General features: G+C 42.8%; 1 protein-coding gene and 1 pseudogene across 5 annotated transcripts in view; one reads left to right on the top strand and one right to left on the bottom strand.

Annotated features, from left to right (window-relative positions):
• Positions 1-8,579: 8,579 nt before the first annotated feature.
• AFTPH (aftiphilin) overlaps positions 8,580-21,473 on the bottom strand; it is a 73,828-nt gene continuing 60,934 nt past the window's right edge. For 4 of the 5 annotated variants that reach the window (XM_059659650.1, XM_059659648.1, XM_059659647.1 and 1 more), the window contains 2 exons: positions 17,344-17,467; positions 8,580-9,742 (listed from right to left, as the gene is read on the bottom strand). In XM_059659650.1, the coding sequence (XP_059515633.1) occupies positions 9,598-9,742; positions 17,344-17,467 (269 nt within the window). In that variant the 3' untranslated portion in view covers positions 8,580-9,597. The remainder of the gene's footprint in view (positions 9,743-17,343; positions 17,468-21,473) is intronic. The other variant, XR_009447943.1, reaches the window with a different exon arrangement.
• On the top strand, positions 12,619-13,015 carry LOC132213299 (ubiquitin-ribosomal protein eL40 fusion protein-like; annotated as a pseudogene).

Below are 21,473 nucleotides of genomic sequence, written 5' to 3' on the forward strand. Positions count from 1 at the left end.
CCATCACAAGACACGGGTGGGGTGTCAGCCAGGGTCACCTTTAAGGACTTGCCTAGGAAGGTCTGAGGTCTCCCTGAGTCCCCTCAGCATCTCCTTGTGGCTGGATCTTGGAACTCAGCTACTTCCGTAGCCTCTTGGTTTAAGGCAAAAGTAGGTTGTTCATAATCCCTCAATCATGAACAGCTGGCCTGCTGGTCCCTAATTATTTCACTGAATTGGGTGCTGCATGTTTAACAGCCGGTACCCTAAAAGGCTCCCAAGTCAGGCACCCAATAAGAACTTAGTGATAATAATAATAAAAATAGCTAACATTTATTGAGCCGTATTTCCAAGTGTCATGCTAAGTGTTTAACACAAGTTACCTCTTTAATTCTCCTAAGTAGTTGTGTCCCTTGGGGCATCTCATTCTCCTCCCTTGAACCAAGCTGAAACTTAGATATCTTAGATTTTATTTACTTACTTGTTTACTTTGCTGAACAATCTCAGACTAAATTATGTCCACCCACACATACCAATATCATATCCAAAATTAAGAAATATTCTTCGGCTAACCCTATTATCACACCTAAGAAATTGGTTTGTTTTTTAAAAATATGTTTTTATTGATTTCAGAGAGGAAGGGAGAGGGAGAGAGAGAGAAACATCAATAACGAGAGAGAATCATTGATTGGCTGCCTCCTGCATGCCCCACACTGGGGATTGAGCCTGCAACCCGGGCATGTACCCTGACTGGGAATTGAACTGTGACCTCCTGGTTCATAGGTTGATGCTCAACCACTGAGCCATGCTGGCTGGGCAATTATGGTATTTTTTTTACTTGAATTCCTATCCCCATTTTACAGCCCGGTTCACAGTGTCACAGTTAGGAAGTGGCAGTGCCAGGACTCAAACTCTGTCACCTCATTCCTGCTTCTCTTCCCAGAGCGATGGTCCGGCCGGATCTTCTGTGGCCTCAGAGCTCGGGGGTCCTTTGTGCTGGGGCCGGTGAGCACTTGAGGACAGCCACATGGGAAAGCCCTGGGCCACCAGGGCGCTAACGCTGCAACTCCAGGGGGTCTATTGCTCCCTACCAGGCTCCAGGAAGACATGATCATCTACAACAAGAGCACACGTCCCTTTCTCTCACAGCCTTCGGAAGCTACCAAAGACAATGACAACCTGTGTCATCTTGTCTGGAAGTGCCTGGGAGGACCCTTTCCCCAGAGGTCAGCCGGGGCGGTATAGACCAGGGTGCGGACACGCCCCTGCAGCTGGGAAAATGGCTTTCTTGTCAGTCATTGGGGAAAGGGCTTCCTGGCGGGTTCCCCCAGCACCTGAGCTGGGACAGGCCGCCCTTTCTCATCCGGGCTCCTCTCCCCACAACCTCCAGGTTGGTGGAGGCTGGTGTTTGATAAACACCTGTTGTCCCGGGTGGGCTGTGCCCAGATTTCCCACCCCTGACTGCATCCTTTCAACAGGTATCTGGTGACCGGCCGGTGAGCGCACCAGCCTGCTTCGCAGATGTTAGGTTCCAGCCACAAAACCAAAAAAACAAACCCGGGCTGGGAAAGAGGAGTCCAGATTTCACTGCAGACGAAGCTTCCCAGAGCTGCTGACTAAGGATTTTTCTTTCCAAACATCTGAAACAGCAAACAGATTGTAAATTAAGAGGGAGTTACAAGATAGTAGCTGAAGGGAGACAGGCCTCCCTGTGTTCTGGGTTCTAGCTGTGGCCTCCCTGACAGGACCTGGGCAGCCGGGAAAGGCGATTAAACCGGAGGGGGGAGGGGGGAGGGGGCCGGGGCAGAACAGGGGTGCTGCCGGGGCGTAGCAGGTCACCGGCGAAGAGCACAGGCCTCTTCTTTGAGCCAAGGGAGTGCAGTTCATTCTGACGGGAGGGGGAGCACTGGTCTGTGTCAATCTCTTGAGCCCCTGAATGAATGAATCCCACCCAGATCAAAGTTCAGGCTCCCAAGGCAACGCAGCAAAAATAAAGTGAAACAAAGCGAGAACCCACTTCAGCAACGCTTCCCGTGACCGGAGCATTGAGTGAGGAGCTGGGCGGTCCTTGGGCCACACTTCTCTCGTCCCACTGAGTCAAAATACTCATTTCGGTCAAATGTCTCCAGCCAGCCGAGGCTTGACTTTATAATGAAAGAGAGCCCCTAGTGTGGTGATAATCCTGCTGGATTTGGGGTCCCAGGATGGGGTGTCTAGGCCCAGAACCTCACGGTTAGGAGCCACCTACCATGCCTGCAGCAACTCCAGCCCCAACACGCTAGTCCTGCTTTGTCTAACAGAAAAAAGGGGGTGGGGTAAATGGGATGGTGAAAGCTGGGAGATGGCCAGGCAGGTTTCAACATGGAGCATGGCTTCAGGTGCCCGTGCCATGTCAATCGAGTTTAATGACTACCAGTGTGACGTTTCTTTTCAGGAATATCAAGCTTTGTCTGAGGTCCTAAGCGTGTGGTTTATCTGTGCTTCTCTGAGCCACACTCAGACCTTTCTCAGGCGCCAAGAGGTGCTTGGGTTTGTTCAGAGCTTGCAGAATTGAACTGGTGATTGATAGTATCCTATCTAATAAAAGAGAAAGATGGTAATTAGCCATACATCTGCTACCCTTCCCATTGGCTAATCAGGGCGATATGCAAATTAACTGTCAGCCAAGATGGCGGCCGGCAGCCAGGCAGCTTGAAGCGAACATGAGGCTTGCTTGCTTCAGTGACAGAGGACTCCAACGTTCCCCACCTGCCTTGCTGGCCTCTGAGCTTGCAATTTGAAATGTTGTTACAAATATAGAAGCTAAACAAAACCCCAGAAACCTGCTTTCAGCCAGCCGGGATCTCAGAGCTGGAGTTGAAACAGTGTTTCGATTATAGAACCCAAACAAACCAGATACCTGCTTTCAGCAGTGGAGGCCTAAGAGCTGGAGCCAAACCTCAGAGCTAAAGCTGGCCCAGAATAAAAAAAAAAAAGAAAAAAAGGAGCGGTTGGGAGCTTCAGTCACCCGCCAGCCTGAAAACAGCCCTCAGCCCCTCACCCAGACTGGCCAGGAACCCCAGTGGGGACCCCCACCCTGAAGGGGTGTGATCAGATGCAAACATCTATCATCCCGTCATCCAGGCTGGCCAGGCACCCCAGTGGGGTCCCCCACCCTGATCCAGGACACCCTTCAGGGCAAACCAGCCGGCACCTACCCATGCACCAGGCCTCTATCCTATATAATAAAAGGGTAATATGCCTCCCAGCACTGGGATCAGTGTGACAGGGGGCAGCGCCCAAACCCCCTGATCGCCCTGCAGCTCTGTGTGTGACAGGGGGCAGGGCCACAACCTCCCTTTCCGCCCTGCTCTGTTTGTGACAGGGGAAGGCACCCCAACCCCCTGATCAGCCCTGCTCTGTGCCTGATAGGGGGGAGCTCCCCAACCGCCTGATCGCCCTGCAGCTCTGTGTGTGACAGGCTGCGGCGCCCCAACCCCCTGATCGGCCCTGCTCTGTGTGTGACAGGGTGCGGCACCCCAACCCCCCTCCCCCGCATGGGCCCTACTCTGTGTGTGATGGGGTAGAGCCATAACCTCCCCATTGGCCCTGCCCTGAGTGTGACAAGGTGTGGCGCCCCAACCCCCTGATCGGTCCTGCTCTGTGTGTGACAGGGGGCGGTGCCCCAACTCCCCTATCGGCCCTACTCTGTGAGTGACAGGGGGGAGCTCCTCAACCCCCTGACCGGCCCTACTCTGTGCCTGATAGAGTATGGATCCCCAACCCCCCTGATGGGCCCTGCTCTGTGAGTGACAGGGGATGGCGCTGCAACCTCCCTATCGACCCTGCCTTGAGTGTGACAGGGGGCAGTGCCCCAACCCCCCAATCGGTCCTACCCTGAGCGTGACTGAGGGTGGCATCGCAACCTCCTGATCCGCCCTGCTCTGTGCATGACAGGGGGCGGCGCCCCAACTCCCCAATCGGCCCTGCTCTGAGCCCGACCAGGGGCTGCACCTAGGGATTGGGCCTGCCCTCTGCCACCTGGGAGCAGGCCTAAGCCAGCAGGTCGTTATCTCCCGAAGGGTCCCAGACTGCAAGAGGGCACAGGCCGGGCTGAGGAACCACCCCCCGCCCCAGTGCACAAATTTTTGTGCACCGGGCCTCTAGTCCTATATAATAAAAGGCTAACATGCAAATCGACCGAACGGCAGAATGACCAGTTGCTATGATGCGCTGCGCACTGACCACCAGGGGCAGACACTCGACACAGGAGCTGTTTCCTGGTGGTCAGTGTGCTCCCACAGGGGGAGCACCACTCAGCCAGAAGCCAGGCTCTGGCGGAGCACAGTGGCGGTGGCAGGAGCCTCTCCCACCTCCGCTGCAGCGCTAAGATGTCTGACTGATGGCTTAGGCCTGCTCCCTGTGGACATCCCCTGAGGGCTTCTGGACTGTAAGAGGGAGCAGGCTGGGCTGAGGGACCACCCTCTCCCTCCCTCCCCCTGAGTGTACAGATTTCATGCACCAGGCCTCTAGTAGGGTATATTTTGAAAAAGTTCAGATGGGGCTTGAGGTGGGGTTCTCAGTATCTTTTGGCAAAGGCAAAGCCCAGATTTAGGAAGGATCCCTGTCCGGTTCCGGTTCCCAGGGTCTCCTGCTTAAAATGGGTGAGGAAGCAAACACTCCTTGACACTGTGCCAGGGACCAGGGGACAAACATGACCCAGAAGCTGACCCAGGAGCCTGAAGCCAAAGCCGGAGGGAGAGAGATGAGCAAATTGGTCATCATAAAGCAAGAGGACAGGTGCTGCAACAGCCCTGGCCACACTGAGAGGCTGACACTCTGCTCCGGTTAAGCGTTCAGTCCCTGGGATCAGAAAGACCCGGGATTCAGGCTCTTCTGCTTCCCGGCTGAGGGACCTGGGGGCAGTTACAGAATGCTGCATGTCTTGGTTTCCTCACCAGGCAATGGAGGCACGTTCAGTTCAGGCACCTCTCAGGGAAGATTTGGAGAGAGGAGGCCGAGTGCAGAGACCGTGTCTGGCAGTCTTGTGAAATTCAGGGGCCATACGAGGTCCCTAAAAATATTCAGGCAAAGGCTAACTGACCACCATTCCAGAGGAGGTTCAGGAGAGTGTAAATGAAAAGTCCAAGAGTCAGGAAAACTGGCTCAGGTCCTGCCTCTGGCTACAGATGTGTAATGTTGTGCAAGTCAGTTTTCCTGTCCAGCCTTCACTCTCCAGCTCTTAGAATTTTATCATCATTGGCTTTGAACTTTTGCTAGCAATGGAACCCACCCTTTCATCAAATGAGATCTTCTGCAATCCCTCCTTCCAGTTTATCAGCCCAAGGTGTTACTGCCGGACACCCTTTCACTGCAGGACACGGAAGCAGGGCTCCTGGGAGTGGTTTGCAAAGCACTGGGCCAGCCAATGTTCCAGCCCTACCTTAGTTTTCAATTCTATAGACTTAAACCCCTCTTTTATACATGAGGGATGGGAGACTTAAAAAGGGGATTATCCAAGATCTTATAGCTGCTTCTTGGCAATTATATTTAGATCACACAACTCCTAGTCCCCTTCCACCCATGATTTATCTTAGCATTTGTTCCCCCAAAGGCCCCAGTGCTGGCCTCTATAGATTCTCACCCCGACTCCCACCCCAGAAAAGCACCAGGAACATGACAGATCCAGTCTGAAGCATCGCTGTAGCTTGAGACAACTCGTTTCTCTGTGTATTCCTTTACTCAGTGAGATAGATGCTGTTTGTATGGGCTGAGAGGTGAAAAACAGGTATGGCTCAGACTTATGGTTGTCCTACAAACTCTGTTCTCTCCTTTTTCCTTCTGTTCTACAGGCAAGAGAAATAAGCTTCTATTGTTGAAGCCACCATTACCATTTTTCATCAACTCTGTCATTGATTGTAAGATAGCATTATTTTATACATCACTGTCATTGATTGTAAGATAGCATTATTTTATACATCACTAAGAAAAAGAAACCACTGCCAAATAAATGTATAGCCTATCCAATTGTATGATACATTCCAACTTCAAAATTCAAATGTGACACAAGTATGAGTTTTATTACATGAGACGCAGCATTTTGGGTTTTTGTTACAGTGAAGACTAATCCTGATTCAAGAAACACGAGGGAACAGAAAGATGACAAGTTCTAAAGGCCATGATAATCATGTAGAGGGAAAAACAAGTTTCTGTATAAAAGAATGACTCATAAAAATAGTAGTGACTGGCCTGTGTTGCTCAATGGTTTGAGTGTTGCCCCATGAACCAGGGCACATGCCTGGGTTGTGGGCTCGATCCCCAATAGGGAGTGTGCAGGAGGCAGCCTATCAATGATTCTCTCATCATTGGTATTTCTATCCCTCTCTCTATCTCCCTTCCTCTCTGAAATCAATAAAAACATATTTAAAAAATAATAGTGACACATGGCTCAACCTAAAAAAGTTTCTCCTATACTTCCCAGTCTGGCTTGGACTGACTGGGGAATTATGTAGGGCTATTTGGATTTGGCCATCCAGTGAGACTAGGAGATGAGTGAGCCGGTTTTAAGCTGATTGCTAAACCAGCCTCCACTATGTGTGATTCGGCTATTAGGGCTGCTGACTCTTTAGTTTCTTCTCCCCAATTCTGCAGAGTCCTCCTGGTTGATTTCGAGAAAGACAAATGGACAGCTGATGACCAGGACAAGCTTGCATCTGACAGACTCTCCCTGGGCTGAGATCATAGGATGCTCAAGGCTCTTCCTGCAGCAGCCATTGCTACTGCTTTCTGGGGCGATTGGAGTCCTGGTCTAATGCAAAAAAGAGCTGAGCACTTTAGGTTGACTACAGCCCTGGCTTTAACCTGACAATCCAATATTAATGTTATCTGTTGTGATTAAAACATCCAGAGCCAATATGATTAACAACAGGGAAAGCTTCCTTATCTAAAGTGGTTGTAAAATGAAGCATCCATTCTCTGAGTCATAAAGCAGGATTCCTTTTATGAGGACGTCCACTTGACTGTTTTAAAATAATGCAATAACTTGTTATTCTCAGTGCTTCTTCCTTATTTTAAGAATATATTTTTACCGATTTCAGAGAGAAAGGGAGAGGAAGAGAGATAGAAACATCAATGACGAGAATCGCTGACCAGCTGCCTCCTCCATGCCCCCTATTGGGGATCGAGCATGCAACCCAGGCATGTGCCCTTGACCGGAATTGAACCTGGGACCCTTCGGTCCATAGGCTGACGCTCTATCCACTGAGCCAAACTAGCTAGGGCAGTGCTCCTTTCTTTGAGTGTCTTAAATTTACCAGGGTTCCCAAGGCCTTCACAATTTTGCTGACTCTATCATTTATTGCCTATCTACTCATGTTACAAGTGTTTTACATTTATTATTTAATACATCAACCTCACAAGTTGGTGGTGTCATTCCATTTTAAAAGATAATTAGGGCTCAGAGTTGATTACCTTCCTCAGGATAACACAGCTAAGGCTCTAAACTTAGGTTGGCGAAGGCTGCCATTACAATTGAGTTTTGCAATGTGCTGTAGAAGCAACTTTTTACATGTGAAGTTCTGCTCAGAGTATCTTATCCTTCCATGAAGGTCACGGGCACTGAAGACCTGTGACTATTCTGAGGGAAAGCCTTCTCTAAAAAGAAAAAAAAAGTTGGGGAAGTGACTAGGAGATAAGCATGGTCACTCCAGGCCGTATTTAAACGACACTCAGGCAACTGTCCCAATGGCCTGTGTAATAACCTGGCAACACAGGAATCTCTGTCATTGATGGAGGTGCAGAGGGGTTCCACTGAGACATTTGGTGATCGGAGGGTGATGAGGGTCAACTCCTCTGGCCGAGGCATCAGGCCTGGGCGGGGGGCGGAGCCGGGGATTGGGGGGATATGATGGTCCCCTTGCCCAGGCCTGAAGCCTGGGTCAGAGGCATCAGGCTTGGGTGGGGGGTGGAGCAAGCGATCAGAGGGAGATGGGGGTCCCCTGTCCAAGCCTGACACCTCTGGCGGAGGCGTCAGGCCTGGGCAAGGGGCCGATCAGGTGATCAGAGGGTGATGGAGGTCTACGCCTCTGGCTGAGGCATCAGACCTGGGCAAGGGGCAGAGCCAGCAATCGGAGGGGTCTGGGGGTCAACGCCTGAGGGCTCCCAGTATGTGAGAGGGGGCAGGCTGGGCTGAGGGACACTCCCCCCCCCCCCACACACCCAGTGCACGAATTTCGTGCACCGGGCCCCTAGTATTTAATATTTTACAATCACTTTATAGAAATTTTCTGCTCACCTTAATTTCATGCCTATATTTTCTTGGAAATAAAAAACTTCCCTGCAAATTTTTCCTTCACCTTGCCAATTCGGATACATCATAATGAATCATGGGAATTTCTTTTATGATCTCGTGTTCTACATAAAAAACAGCCCAGCTACTAAAATGACTGATCCAGTTCTTATGGGCCAGATTTGAATTCTTCCTGGTTTCAACAAAGTGGAAGCCCTACCAAATGGTTTCCTCTGAACTACTTCCTGTGAAGTACATTAACACAGAGTAACACTTCATATCCAAACTCATTACATTTTCCCCAGATACCAAAGGACAAAGACACCAGGCTCACTTCTTTTAAATTATTTTATTTTTGTGTAAGCTAAAAGGAAATTTACACACTGAAATCTCCAAAGACCTTGGGCATGCACATTACCCTTGTTAGAAATTCTTCTTTCTACATCTCTCTCTCTTTTTTTTTTCCATAGGAATTTCCCCAAACATTTAAAACCCATAGTTTTTACTGTATATACAGCCTAAACCATAGCAATCTATGATTATGTCATTTACACTGTGCAAAATCCTCAAAAAATAGTGGTATGATAGAACAAAAAAAAATCAGTAACAAGTAAATTTCATGGTAAGACATTCATATAATTTGGTCCTTCTCCAAACCAAACTGATTTAAAACAGACACACAATCTCTTTAAACCCCTGCAATCAAGTTCTGACAGTGATCCATACCCTTAACAAAGGAGCAATCGATGAAGTACCTTGCAAAAGGTAAAACAGCAATATGCCAGATTGAAAAGATTAAAAAAGAGCACAAAAATTTTAACAAAAGCCAGATCTAAAACAAATCCAACACACACACACACACACACACACACACACACACACACACAAATTTAACAATGACTTTGGAGCTTATATATGATAGTAAAAGTAATTCAACATATGATATGAAAAATTAATAGGACATTCAATACAATCTGAAAAGACTGAAGGGGATTTCACAGACAGTGGAGATTTGAGTTTTTGATTTTCTTTTTTTTTTTTTATTTCAAAAGTTTTGTAAGAAGGACACCACCAGTGTATTTCACAAAGACATAAATGTATACACCCCAGCAACACAAAAAGAATAAATCTTCAAAAATGTTCACCCCCGATTATTTACATTTTTTCTAATATAAATTTAGGACTTCAGTATGTAAATAAATATACATTACTATGTATACCTTTCTAGTGTGGCTTACCAACAAATCAGCTGAACTTGAATTTTTTTTAATTACAACAGGTTATGCTTTTGATGGTAGGGGAGGGATGGAGAGAAGGAAAAGCCATTGAAACTGTCCACTTCCTATCTGCTATCAGTCTGCTTTCTCCTGGGAGCTCGTGGAAGGTGTTAACGTGGCTGGGAACATCAACACCTTGGCATGCATGAACGTTAAGTCGGGAAGGCCAGCGATCACCTTGATGGCTTCTTCACTCAGGTGCTCTTCTCTTTTTGGTTTCCTATTGACAAATGCAAAAAAGGAAGTGTGTTAATGTGACTTTGCTGTGGACCAAATGGGGGAACACCCACTCTCACGATGGTCAGTTAGCAATCTATACAGACTTGAGCACCTTTTTCTCTGCTGGTTCCTGAACCTCATGATACTCTTGTGTTGTGTGCTTCCTATGCCAGATGCCAAGTCTCTTATGAAGTCGCATGCCTTACTTACGTATGTTCATCATAGCTGGGCATGTACATACGGATATTCACATGTACCGTGAATAGCTCACAGCTTTACTTTTAAGGCTAGGAATATTTTCAGAATGCTACTAAGCAGAAATATAATCCAGAAACCCTAATAACACTTCGCCCAACTGGATTTCCCCCTGCTCCCAGTGAAACTACCAAAACTACCTCAACATAAAACAAAACATGTTTGGCACAGGACCTTGTAAGTCATTTTAACCTCAGGCGCTCTTCATCCCTGAAGGGGAATTCCAGGAGAGAAAACCCTCAGTTCACAAACACCGGGCCTCAGCCCCAACGGGATACAGACAGAGGGTCCAAATGCAGCAGCACCAGGGCCGGCTGCTGACACTAAGGATGTACATAGGCAGGAGGGGTTGGGAACAGGGGAAATCTTGAAATCCTGTGCGTTCTCTAGATGAAATACATTTTACTACAATGGCCCCAGGTGCTAGAAATGTGCAGTTTGGTGCCTACCACATATATGAAGAACTCTGTGTGACTCATGTCTTCCCAGCAGGTGAGCCACAGAAAATGCCAACAAAACCTCAAATGTGGCACAAATTGAGCACATGATTGTAATCCAACCTTTATTTTTTCCCCAGGAAATTAAATATATTGAAAGGATAGTTATAGTGATAAAAATATTGATTTTAAACCAAAGTTCATTTAATATCATTACTCTAAAAAGCCTGACCTCTTTTATGATAAAGGATAGTTGGTACTCTATTAGGTGTGACACACGTTATTCCTGCCACCTACGATACATATTTTCTTTGTTCTAGGGATGGGCAGCAGAAAGTCAGGAGATAATGCAAGAAAGAGATGCAGACCTTTATTTTATTCCTACATTTTTCTATTGTTACCATTTTTAAATTCAGGCTGAAATCAAATCAAACGTCAGACTTTTAGGACCAAAGTTAAAGTTGTTCAATGGGGCGCAGGGGTCACCTTTAGGCACATTGAAACTATCAGCAGATCAACCAATACTGAACTGAGTTCTAGGGTTTCTCAGCAGAATTTTTTCTGATAAAAATCTACATTTCATTGTACTTAAATGGTGGCAAAACTATTAGGTGGATGTTTAATGGGGAACCAATATCTGCATCATTCTGAAGTAAAAGCAGATTGTTCTCTTTTTAGTGTAAAAGTGAAAAAACTGAAAGTATAAAATGGAAAGGGTTAGCCTCTCACCAAGTCAATCTTAGCATCACCAACGATGGAGTCACTCAGATGTTATGTGTCTTCTGATGTGACACAACACCTATGATGCATTTTAGGCAAAGGTTTAACTGTCTTCATCAAACCTCCAGATATAATTTCCAGTTTACAGTAAAGAAGGGGAATCAAGGAACATATTAAATACTACTTGGACACAGACAAATCCAGAGGTTGGGACGTTCTTGGGCATAACTAGATTGATCATTTTAACAAGCTAATGTTATAAAATGAAAAGCAAAAGGAATCAAGGGTAGCTATGCTGGGTTAAAAGGGACTTAAGAGCCATAATAGCTGGGTACAATAGCATTAGACTGAATATTGGTTTGGACAAAGCAGAGAGAAAGGACATTGTCAGAGAAATCTGAATATAGCCTGAGTATTAGATGAAATGAAAATTTTTTGAAATTGACAGATGGAGATCACTGATTGCAAGAGTAGATTTAATTCAGTATGGACTATAAAAATCTCATTTTTGGTTAAAATAACACAAGTATGTGCATATTTACATAGAAAAAAATCTGAAAGAATTTGTTCTAAGAAGTTATAGTGATCTGAGTGGTAAGAATGTGATAATTTAAATTTTTTGTTGGCTTGTATTTTGTAACTTTCTACAGCATATCCTACTGCTTTGCAATGATAAAAGGTTACTAACAACAGTAACAAAATTGTACCTCAATGGACTTCCTCATTTGTGGAGTACAATTGGGGTATGGGAAAGGAAGAACCGTCTACCCAAGGAATACTTGGTAAACATTATTCTAGTGTTTCTACCAATTGCCTTATTTCAGAGGCACTACTTGGAGGCAATATGAAGCTGTATTTAAAAATAAGAAAAAGTTTTCTTTGTGCATTTATCTGTAGTCACTGCACATTGATGTGATCTAGTTTTCTTAAAATATAAGGAAGAACATGCTTGTGGAGAATTTGAAAATAAAAAGTTATATCATGACCTTTTCTCAAATCAAAGGCAGTGACCTAATTTTCATTTATAGTGTTTCCAGTTAAGATTTATCCTTTTTGTCAAGGAAATACAATTAAGAGTCCAGAAATAAACCTATACATTTATGGCAAATTGATTTTCAACAAGGGTGCCAAGACCATTCTATGGGGGATGAGGGGAAAGAACTGTCTTTTTAACAAACAGTGCTTGTAGAACTGGATATCCACAGGCAAAAGAACAAAGTTGGACTCCTATCTCACATCATATTAAAAAATTAACTCAAAATGGATCAAAGAGCTAAATGTAAGAGTTGAAACTATAAAACTTCGTATAAGAAAACCTAGAATGCTCCTGACCTTGAAGTAGGCTTTGGTTTCTTAGATAGGACACCTAAAGCACAAGCAACAAAAGATAAATTGTATTCATAAAAACTAAGAGACTTTTGTTAATTCTCTTCAATGTGGTGGCCAAGCAGCCTCCCCAGCAGACGCAGAGATGCAGATCTTTGTGAAGACCCTGACTGGCAAGACCAGCACCCTTGAGGTCGAGCCCAGCGACACCACTGAGAATGTCAACGCTAAAACGCAAGAAAAGGAGGGCATCCTGCCTGACCAGCAGGTCTGATTTTTTGTGGTAAATAGCTGGAGACGGCCCCACTCTCTCAGCCTACAATATTCAGAGTCCGCCCTGTACTTGGTACTCCATCTGCGGGGTGGCATCAAGGAGCCCTCCCTCCACCAGCTTGCCCAGAAGTACAAGTGTGGCGAGATGATCTGCCACAAGTGTTACGTATGCCAATACCCCTGCCCGTACCCACCATGCTGTCAAATGCTGCAAAAAGTGTGGCCACACCAACAACTTATGCTCCAAGGAGAAGAGTAAATAAGGCCCCTCCACCATCTTCTTGGCCCACAGAGTGGTCTCCCTGCCTGCACCCTGTGGCCCTGGGGCCTTGATACAGTTTCCCTTTTGTTGAGAAAATTAAGAAACTTTCATGTTTCACAGGACACTATCAAGGATGTGAAAAAACAACCTGCAGAATGACAAAATATTTGCAAAACATATACCTGATAAAGGCCCAGTACCCAGAATATGTAAAGAATTCATATATATATATGTATATATATATATGTAATACGCAAATTAGGCCAGGACACCATAACAGTCATGACCAGCTCAGGAGGAGGGGCCTGGCATGGGCCCAGAGCCTGAGAGAACAACAGACAGGGTGGCCCACGCCCGGCCCCAGAGAGAACCACCCGCGGGGGTGGGGGGGCGGGGAGCCCGGAGTGGAGACACAAACCCACAGGGGGGCCGGGTTCAATTCTGATCAAGGGCATGTACCTAGGCTCCTCCCTGGCCAGGGCCCAGGTCAGGGATCATGCAGGAGGCAACCAATCGAAGTGTGCCTCTCACATTGATGTTTCTCTCTGTCTTTCCCTCTCTCTTCCACGCTCTCTAAAAATCAATGGGAAAATATGCTCATATGAGGATTAAAAAAAGAAAAGAAATGCCATATCCTATGAAAGAGACATCTTGAAAATGCCTAAAGAAAGTTGTCATTTTTTCGTGGTGAAGGGACTAGAGTCGTGTTGATGAAAACACCTTAGCGGCTGCAGCAGGATACCCCCTGAGGGCTCCTGGACTGTGAGAGGGGGTAGGACGGGCTGAGCCCCCCCCCCCCCCGCCACCCCAGTGCACGAATTTCGTGCACTGGGCCTCTCGTAATAATAATGACAAATTACCCAATTAAAATATTGGGAAAGTTTGTGAATAGACATTTCTCTAAAGAGATACAAATGGTCAATAAGCACCTGAAAAGATGCTCAATGTCATTAGCCACCAGGGAAATGCAAATCAAAATGACAATGAGCTACCACTTCATACTCACCGGGACGACTATAATCAAAAAGTCAGACAAAAACAAGCCTTGGTGAGAATGTGGAGAAATGGGAACTCTTATACATTATCAGTGGGAATGTAAAATAGTGCCACTACTTTGGAAAAACAGTTTGGCAGTTACTCAAAAAGTTAAACAGAGAGTTACCATTTGACCCAGCAGTTCCACTCCCAAGAAAACGGAAAACATTTATCTATACAAAAACTCATAATAGCCGAACCAGTTTGGCTCAGTGGATAGAGCGTCAGACTGCGGACTGAAGGGTCCCGGGTTCGATTCCGGTCAAAGGCATGTACCTTGGTTGCGGGCACAGCCCCAGTGGGGGGCGTGCAGGAGGCAGCTGATCGATCTCTCTCATCGACGTTTCTAACTCTCTATCCCTCTCCCTTCTTCTCTGTAAAAAATCAATAAAATATATTAAAAAACAACAACTCATAATAAACGCAGTAGCATTACTCATAACTGTAAAAAAGTAAAAACAATCCAAATGTCCAGCAATTTATTAATGCAATAGCAAAATGTGGTATATCCACAAAACGGGATATTATGTAGCCACAAAAGAACACAAAGTACTGATATATGCAACAACATGGCTGAACTTGAAAAACATTATGCTAAGTGAAAGAAGCCAGGCACAAAAGGCTGCATATTGTATGATTCCATTTATATGAAACTAGAGGCCTGATGCACGATTCATGGGATTGGGCCAAAACCGGCTTTCGACATCCCCTGAGGGGTCCCGGATTGCGAAAGGGCAGATTGCGAGAGGGCGCAGGGACCCCACTAGTGCATGATTGGGGCAGGGAGGGACGACGGAGGTTGGCCAGCTGGGGAGGAGGTTGGACGTGGCAGGTTGTCCGCGGGAGGGCTCCAGGGCATGTCTGGCATGTCTGGCCTGTCTCGCTCAGTCGCGATCAGCCGGACCCCAGCAGCAAGCTAACCTACCGGGTCAGAGCATCTGCCCCCTGGTGGTCAGTGCACATCATAGCGAGCAGTTGAGCGGCCTTAGCATATCATTAGCATATTACGCTTTGATTGGTTAAAAGGCTGACCAGTCATTTAGTATATTAGGCTTTTACTATATAGGATGCCAGAATAGGCAAATGCAAAGGAAAAAAGCACTTTAGTGGTGGCCGGGGGCTGGGAAAAGTGGCTAGTGAGTATAGGGTTTCTTTTAAGAGTGATAAAAATGTTAGGGAATTAGATAGTGGTGATGGTTGTGCAACCTCATGAATATACTGAAAACCACTGAACTGTACACTTGAGAAGGAAAAGGTAAGAAAAAAAAGATGTATCCCTTTTGACAATTAGTTCTTTGGCTTGTATAAACTTTAGTTAGAGATCTGTGGCTACTAACTAGCTGGCCAAAATTAAGAAATTATTTTTCTCTCTATTAGTAAAGGTAAACAAAAAAATAAAACATGTGCTTTCTCTTACACATGCAAAGCACTTAGAAAAGATGGGATCTTGTTTGTTACATGTAAAATTCCTCTACCTAGACCACTCTTTCTTAACCTTTTCTTACCCTACAGTCCCTCAATGCTCTTCTGCTCTATCTTCTATATACTATCAAGAGCCAAGAAGATTTTGCTGAGCTTTACATTCTATAGTTTACTCAAAAAACAAACACAAAAATGACAGAAACAAAAGATAAACAAGACACCTAAAATGCTTTCTGGAGCATTATATGTCACCCCCTTTTTCTTCTCTGTACAATTGAGAAGTACTTATGGGGACAATTTTATAGTATTACCTTCAAATTGTAAGACTTGTGAATATTTGTACTTCTCACCATTTTCAAACAATTCCTCAAAATAGAAAATACAAAGTTGGCAACTTGTTTTCTTTTCAATTTATTGTGTTTAAATATAAAGCTGGACAGGTAGTAAAGAGTAATTCAATGCAGCCACAACACTGATGGGCAATAGGATACACACTATAGTTTTAGTTCATTCCATAATAGTATAGAATAAGGGAAAACATCAAAATAACCTCTTAAAGTGATAGAGGAGTTGGAAAAGTTCCCTAGTGTACATACAGCATGTTTCAAGGATGAACTAAAAAGTTAAGAGAGTTAATGTGGTTTAGAGCTCCTCCTAATGGCGCAAAGAATGAATTCTCATCATTGGGCCATCCATAACTCTACTATAAATAGTTTGTTCAGTGAGACTGCAGAGGAAAAAAGGAATGGAAATAGTATGATTGTCCTTAGAAAAGACTGTCCGAAAAATAGCTGGGTAAAGCCCAAACAATAAAAACATCAGTTTTTTGTGTGTGTTGTTTTTAAGTTAAGCGTGCATTAGGTTTTGGTTAACACATATAGAAAAAATGGAGAAACTTGAATGAAAAGAATTTCAATTTGAAAATATGGTTTATTTAGGAATAGAAAAAGTTAGAAAGCAAGTAAAACACTAGCACTGGCTTAATTTACAAGTAGGTTGACTTAATAGTAGGTTTTAACAGTGTCAGGCAGCCTTACTATGAAGAAATAGGGGTAATGAGAGCAATGGAGAGAATCTGTGGACAAATAAGCATGTGCATGCTACAAATCCATTTCAGGGAAGTTAATCCATAATTATAATTACAAAACAAATAATGGATTTTCATAATTATAAATAATTTTCATAATTTAATAATAATAAATCTCTGTAGAATGAAAGATTAAACATTTTAAAGTGCTGACGTATCATGGATGTGGACAGCAGAGCTGCAGTAGTGATTAGCTTCCTATTACGAACCGGGTTACTCCTATGGCTAACACGTCAAAGCAATGGCTTAATCCAGTGCTTCACCATGTAAAACTAAAGGTTTCCTGAATCCTAAACACAAGGCCCAAGTAACATTCCTTGTATCTGGCTCTGACACCGAGAGATAACTGCTTTTCTAGGCCATGTCCCTGAAGGGGGTCCCAGAAACCTTAGTAAGAGAGGTGCTGCACATGTAAGAATTCAGAAAATAAAACAATGACTCTAGGAGTGTGAGACTGGGTTCCCGAAGATTTCAGGAAGTTATGAAGGGTAAGAGGGACTCTTTCTACAGTGGCTTTATGATCTTAATACTTAACCAGAATTCTTCTCCACAAAGTTGGGGGTGGGAGGAGAGAAAAATCCACATCTATTAGTCCTTTCTAGTTTCTCATGAAATAGCCTGCTCTAATATAGTTCAATTTTAAACATCTGACACCATTTTATGGAATTAGGCATTATTAGTTTTTACAAACATAAAGTGAATCTTAACACAATACTCTGAAATGCTTTCCCATTTGGGCTGTTTAAACACAGAATTCAAAGTCAGGGTAAACACTAACTGCTTACCTGGTAGATGTGCTTGTCTTCTCAACTGTGGACATGAGTCTTGCAAATGCATCAGTCACTTTGAGGCTTGAGGTGGAGATTTCCAGCTTAGACGTTGTTAACTCATATAACTCTGGATCCACACCTTATAGTATAAAATCATAGTCAGTGATGGCAAGCTGCAATGGGTCACTCAATTAGCCACAATCCAAGATGCAAAAGGCAATTGTTCTGTAAACATCTGAGTCTTTTATAAGCACAACACATCTTTAGTATACTATACTACTGTATTTATTTTTTTTAAATTATAAGTTTCACTTTTCAGAGTTCTTATAAAATAGGAAAATACTTTCAAAATTCCACTTTGGTATATGTATAGACTTTAACATAATACCATCCAAACACTCTAAAATTCTATCTCCTATAGAAAACTCCCTCAATTTTGGATTAGTTTGCAATATGAAAGTTAATAATGTTTTATAAGTAGAATGTACATGATTTATTATACAATAGGATGACTCAAATTTTAAATTGACTGATTAACCACGTTTTTTGAACCTCCTTCTCCTGCTACCTTCTTGACCATTTTCCTGCATTCTTTTCTTTCACACCAAAGAATATGGAAGGTAATATAAAGTTTCAAATATGGTAAATGATTTGGTTAGTTTAAATATTCTGACAATTTGAGGGAATAAGATATTACTCAAAGCATTAAATTATTACTAAAGATAAATTATATATCAAGTTGTTTTTTCCTAAGAAGTGGGAGGGTATAATATTCTCAGAAAAAGTGAAAAAAGAACTACTTTTGGACAAAATAAAAATTGTCTCAAGGGTTAATTATATTTCTATAGTCTCATATCTATATCTAGTAGCTATGAGACCAAATATCTTTTTTTAAAAATATATATTTTATTGATTTTTGTTACAGAAAGGAAGGGAGAGGGATAGAGAGTTAGAAACATCTATGAGAGAGAGAAACATCAATCAGCTGCCTCCTGCACACCCCCAACTGGGGATGTGCCCGCAACGAAGGTACATGCCCTTGACCGGAATCGAACCTAGGACCCTTCAGTCCGCAGGCCGACGCTCTATCCACTGAGCCAAACCGGTCAGGGCCCAAATATCTTTTAAAAAAAAATTTTTTTTTTTTTTTTTTTTCCGAGAGGAAGGGAGAGGGAGAGAGAAATGGAAACATCAATGATGAGAGAGAATCATTGATTGGCTCCCTCCTGCAGGATCAAGCCTGCAACCAGGGTATATGCCCTTGACCAGAATCGAACCTGGGACACTTCAGTTCGCAGGCCAACACTCCGTCCACTGAGCCAAACTGGCTAGTGCTAGACCAACTATCTTGTCAGAGGAATTCAAAATGAAGCTGTGTTAGAGTATTAGATTTGCTGTAAGTCTATAAAAATCCTCCCCTTATCTGACTTCAGTAAAATATACATATCTATTTTTAAATTTCTCTTGAATATAGATTTATATTAAATAAGACTACGAAAACAATGAAAAGAACAATTACATATTTCAACTCAAGCTAAAATTTGGATAATAAAGATGATGAGATAAAAAAAATTTTAATTGTACACTCCTCTTGGCCCCAGCAAATTACTTGAGAAAAGTTCAGTAGTTTCAGCGTATAACAGAAAAACAGACTGTCAGGGAGAATGTCTTGTAGTTTCATCAATCTTTATTTTTTAACAAGCTTTGATGATCAGCTAATAAAATTACATATAAATGCACATATTGATATTAACAAGTTTCCTCCTTTTAGGATATTTCAAGATTAAGAAAAAAAAAAAAAACCCCACAAGAACTGCCTTCAACTTAGGAAACGATTAGCAGATGTAAACATAGATCTCAGATGTTTACAGAAATCAAACAAGCAAAAGCAGCTTCCACATTTACCATGTCCAACAAGGGAGGAAGGCTATAGAAAATGTTTGTTGACTCTCCCAAGTTCTTAATGTTTCATTAAGGTACAATTTCAAAATATATTTAGAAGGCCTTTTATAATAAGTATATGGGTTGCAATTAAAATGTACAAAATTATAGATGCCTGTAAAGGGACTAAACGAATCCAAAGTACCTCTTTCGTCCACTGTGAAAGGTTAGCTTCTAAGTAACCACAAAATGTCAGTAGCTGTTTAAGGAATAATGCAGAATAAAAAACTGCATTCTGATTGGCAACAGAAAATTGCTGGTAGAAATTTACTTGGATTTGTAAAATATTGGCTACTTGGCTGTCAAAGAGTAAAGTGGGAGATTAAAAAACAAAACAATCAACCTCCCCCAGCCGAAAACAAACTATCCCATGCACGAAAAGAAAAACAACAGTACTATGGCCTTTTTAAAAAACAAAATAACTCCCTACTCTATACTAATAATTAGACTAATTATTTTTAATGGAAGAATTTTTTTTTAAACAAAACCTTAATGAGGCATAGTTTAGTTACATAACTAAAGCTAGCCAACCAAGTTCTATGCCAACCTCCTGTCTCACACACAAAATAATTAACCGCAAGCTGAGACAAAATGACTTTCCCAGAAACAAGTCAGAAAAAGTGCAAGCAAATAGTGAAATGGAATACTAAGAAAGGTGTTGATACCTGTAGCTTGATGGTAAGTTTTAACAAAACCCAATAGCAATAAAAAGGCAAAGCAACTTTATAGTAATCAAGTTTATACAGCAGCTAGAGCATATAATGAAAATACAGAATGAAAATATTTAAAAGGTTCCAAAGTAATGAGGACCGCATTTGACCACGCTAATTTCACTTCTATCATAGCTCTAAGCTTCTCTCAAAGCTACTGAGCCTGGTTATCAGGTTATTTCTATACTTCTTTATATGGTAAGATTATCTATGGATGATTTTAACTGAGTTTAAAATGTAACCAAAAATTAAAGTTAAACCAGATTTTTAGGCATCTAAAAATAGCGACCTCATTTAAATTATAATACAGTTCATGACAAAACAAAGCTAAGAGCAAATTAAAAATGGGAGCTTGGTAATTCATTCTTGGGACCTGTACAGTTATAAGGAAATCGATACACACTTTTCCCCCTATTTAATATTAAAAACAACTAATTAGCTCATCCAGGTCATTACACAGCTCAAATGTATTTAGAAGTAATGTAAGTAAATAGTAAAATATCATTTTGAAGTCACAACCAGACACAGATTGGTTTTTTCATATGCTTGCAAAATCTTGGAAACAATGAACATGATAACCAGGGCTTAGATTGGAGGAACCGAGTCATTCTACCAAATGGCCTTGGACCTTCCTTACAGCAGGGTCAGATTTCCATAACCAGACCTTGGAGAAGGGCATCCACATCCCAGGCTCACTCTTAGCTGACTCTTACTCTCCCCCATTTCCCATCATGGCACCTTAACTGCTGGAAGTGGGTGGCAGGGTTATCTAGTTGAATAGGATAAACCCAGTAAATTCTCAGGAACCAGGCTGACTGTAACTGGCCACCAGTGGGGGCACAGACAGATCCTTGCTATGCATTCTGGGCATCAGCATCTATACATAGCACCCCAATGGCTATCTGATGATCAATGGGATGACACAAGATGGGATGACAGAGTCATTAAAATCATATTAAATAAAATGTAAACATAAAAATGCCATTATATTTTAATCTTTTATTCAGTTAGACAATGACAAAATACATTAGTTCTTTGGTCAATGAACTGAACTTTCGCAGGACTGAACATTAACAGGCACTCCAAGTAAGGTTTATTTCTAACTTTTAGTATCTCATAGCAATTATTTTCTATTATTAACTTTTGTAACTTTTTTCCTCCACATGGAAAACTAACAGTAAACTTTCTACTTAAGAACTACATGAAGACAATAATAGTTCTATGTGGCACTATATAACTAAGTGCTAGATTCCAACATTTTGGAACCTAATTATACATTCAGCACTAATAAACAATTAATTGAATGCTAGCATTTGTAAAGGTTCTATTATCACAGGCACTACAATGTAAAGTCATCTTTGTGTACTAAAATATTCTTATATCTCTAAACTTTTATTTTTTCAAATGGCTTTATAGAATATGCTTGAAAAAATAAGCATATCAAATATCACATTTTTCATTTATAGGAAAAAAAAACTCCTGCCTTTAAATAAG

The sequence above is a fragment of the Myotis daubentonii genome, chromosome 12 (assembly GCF_963259705.1).
Source record: "Myotis daubentonii chromosome 12, mMyoDau2.1, whole genome shotgun sequence".
NCBI lineage: Eukaryota > Metazoa > Chordata > Mammalia > Chiroptera > Vespertilionidae > Myotis > Myotis daubentonii.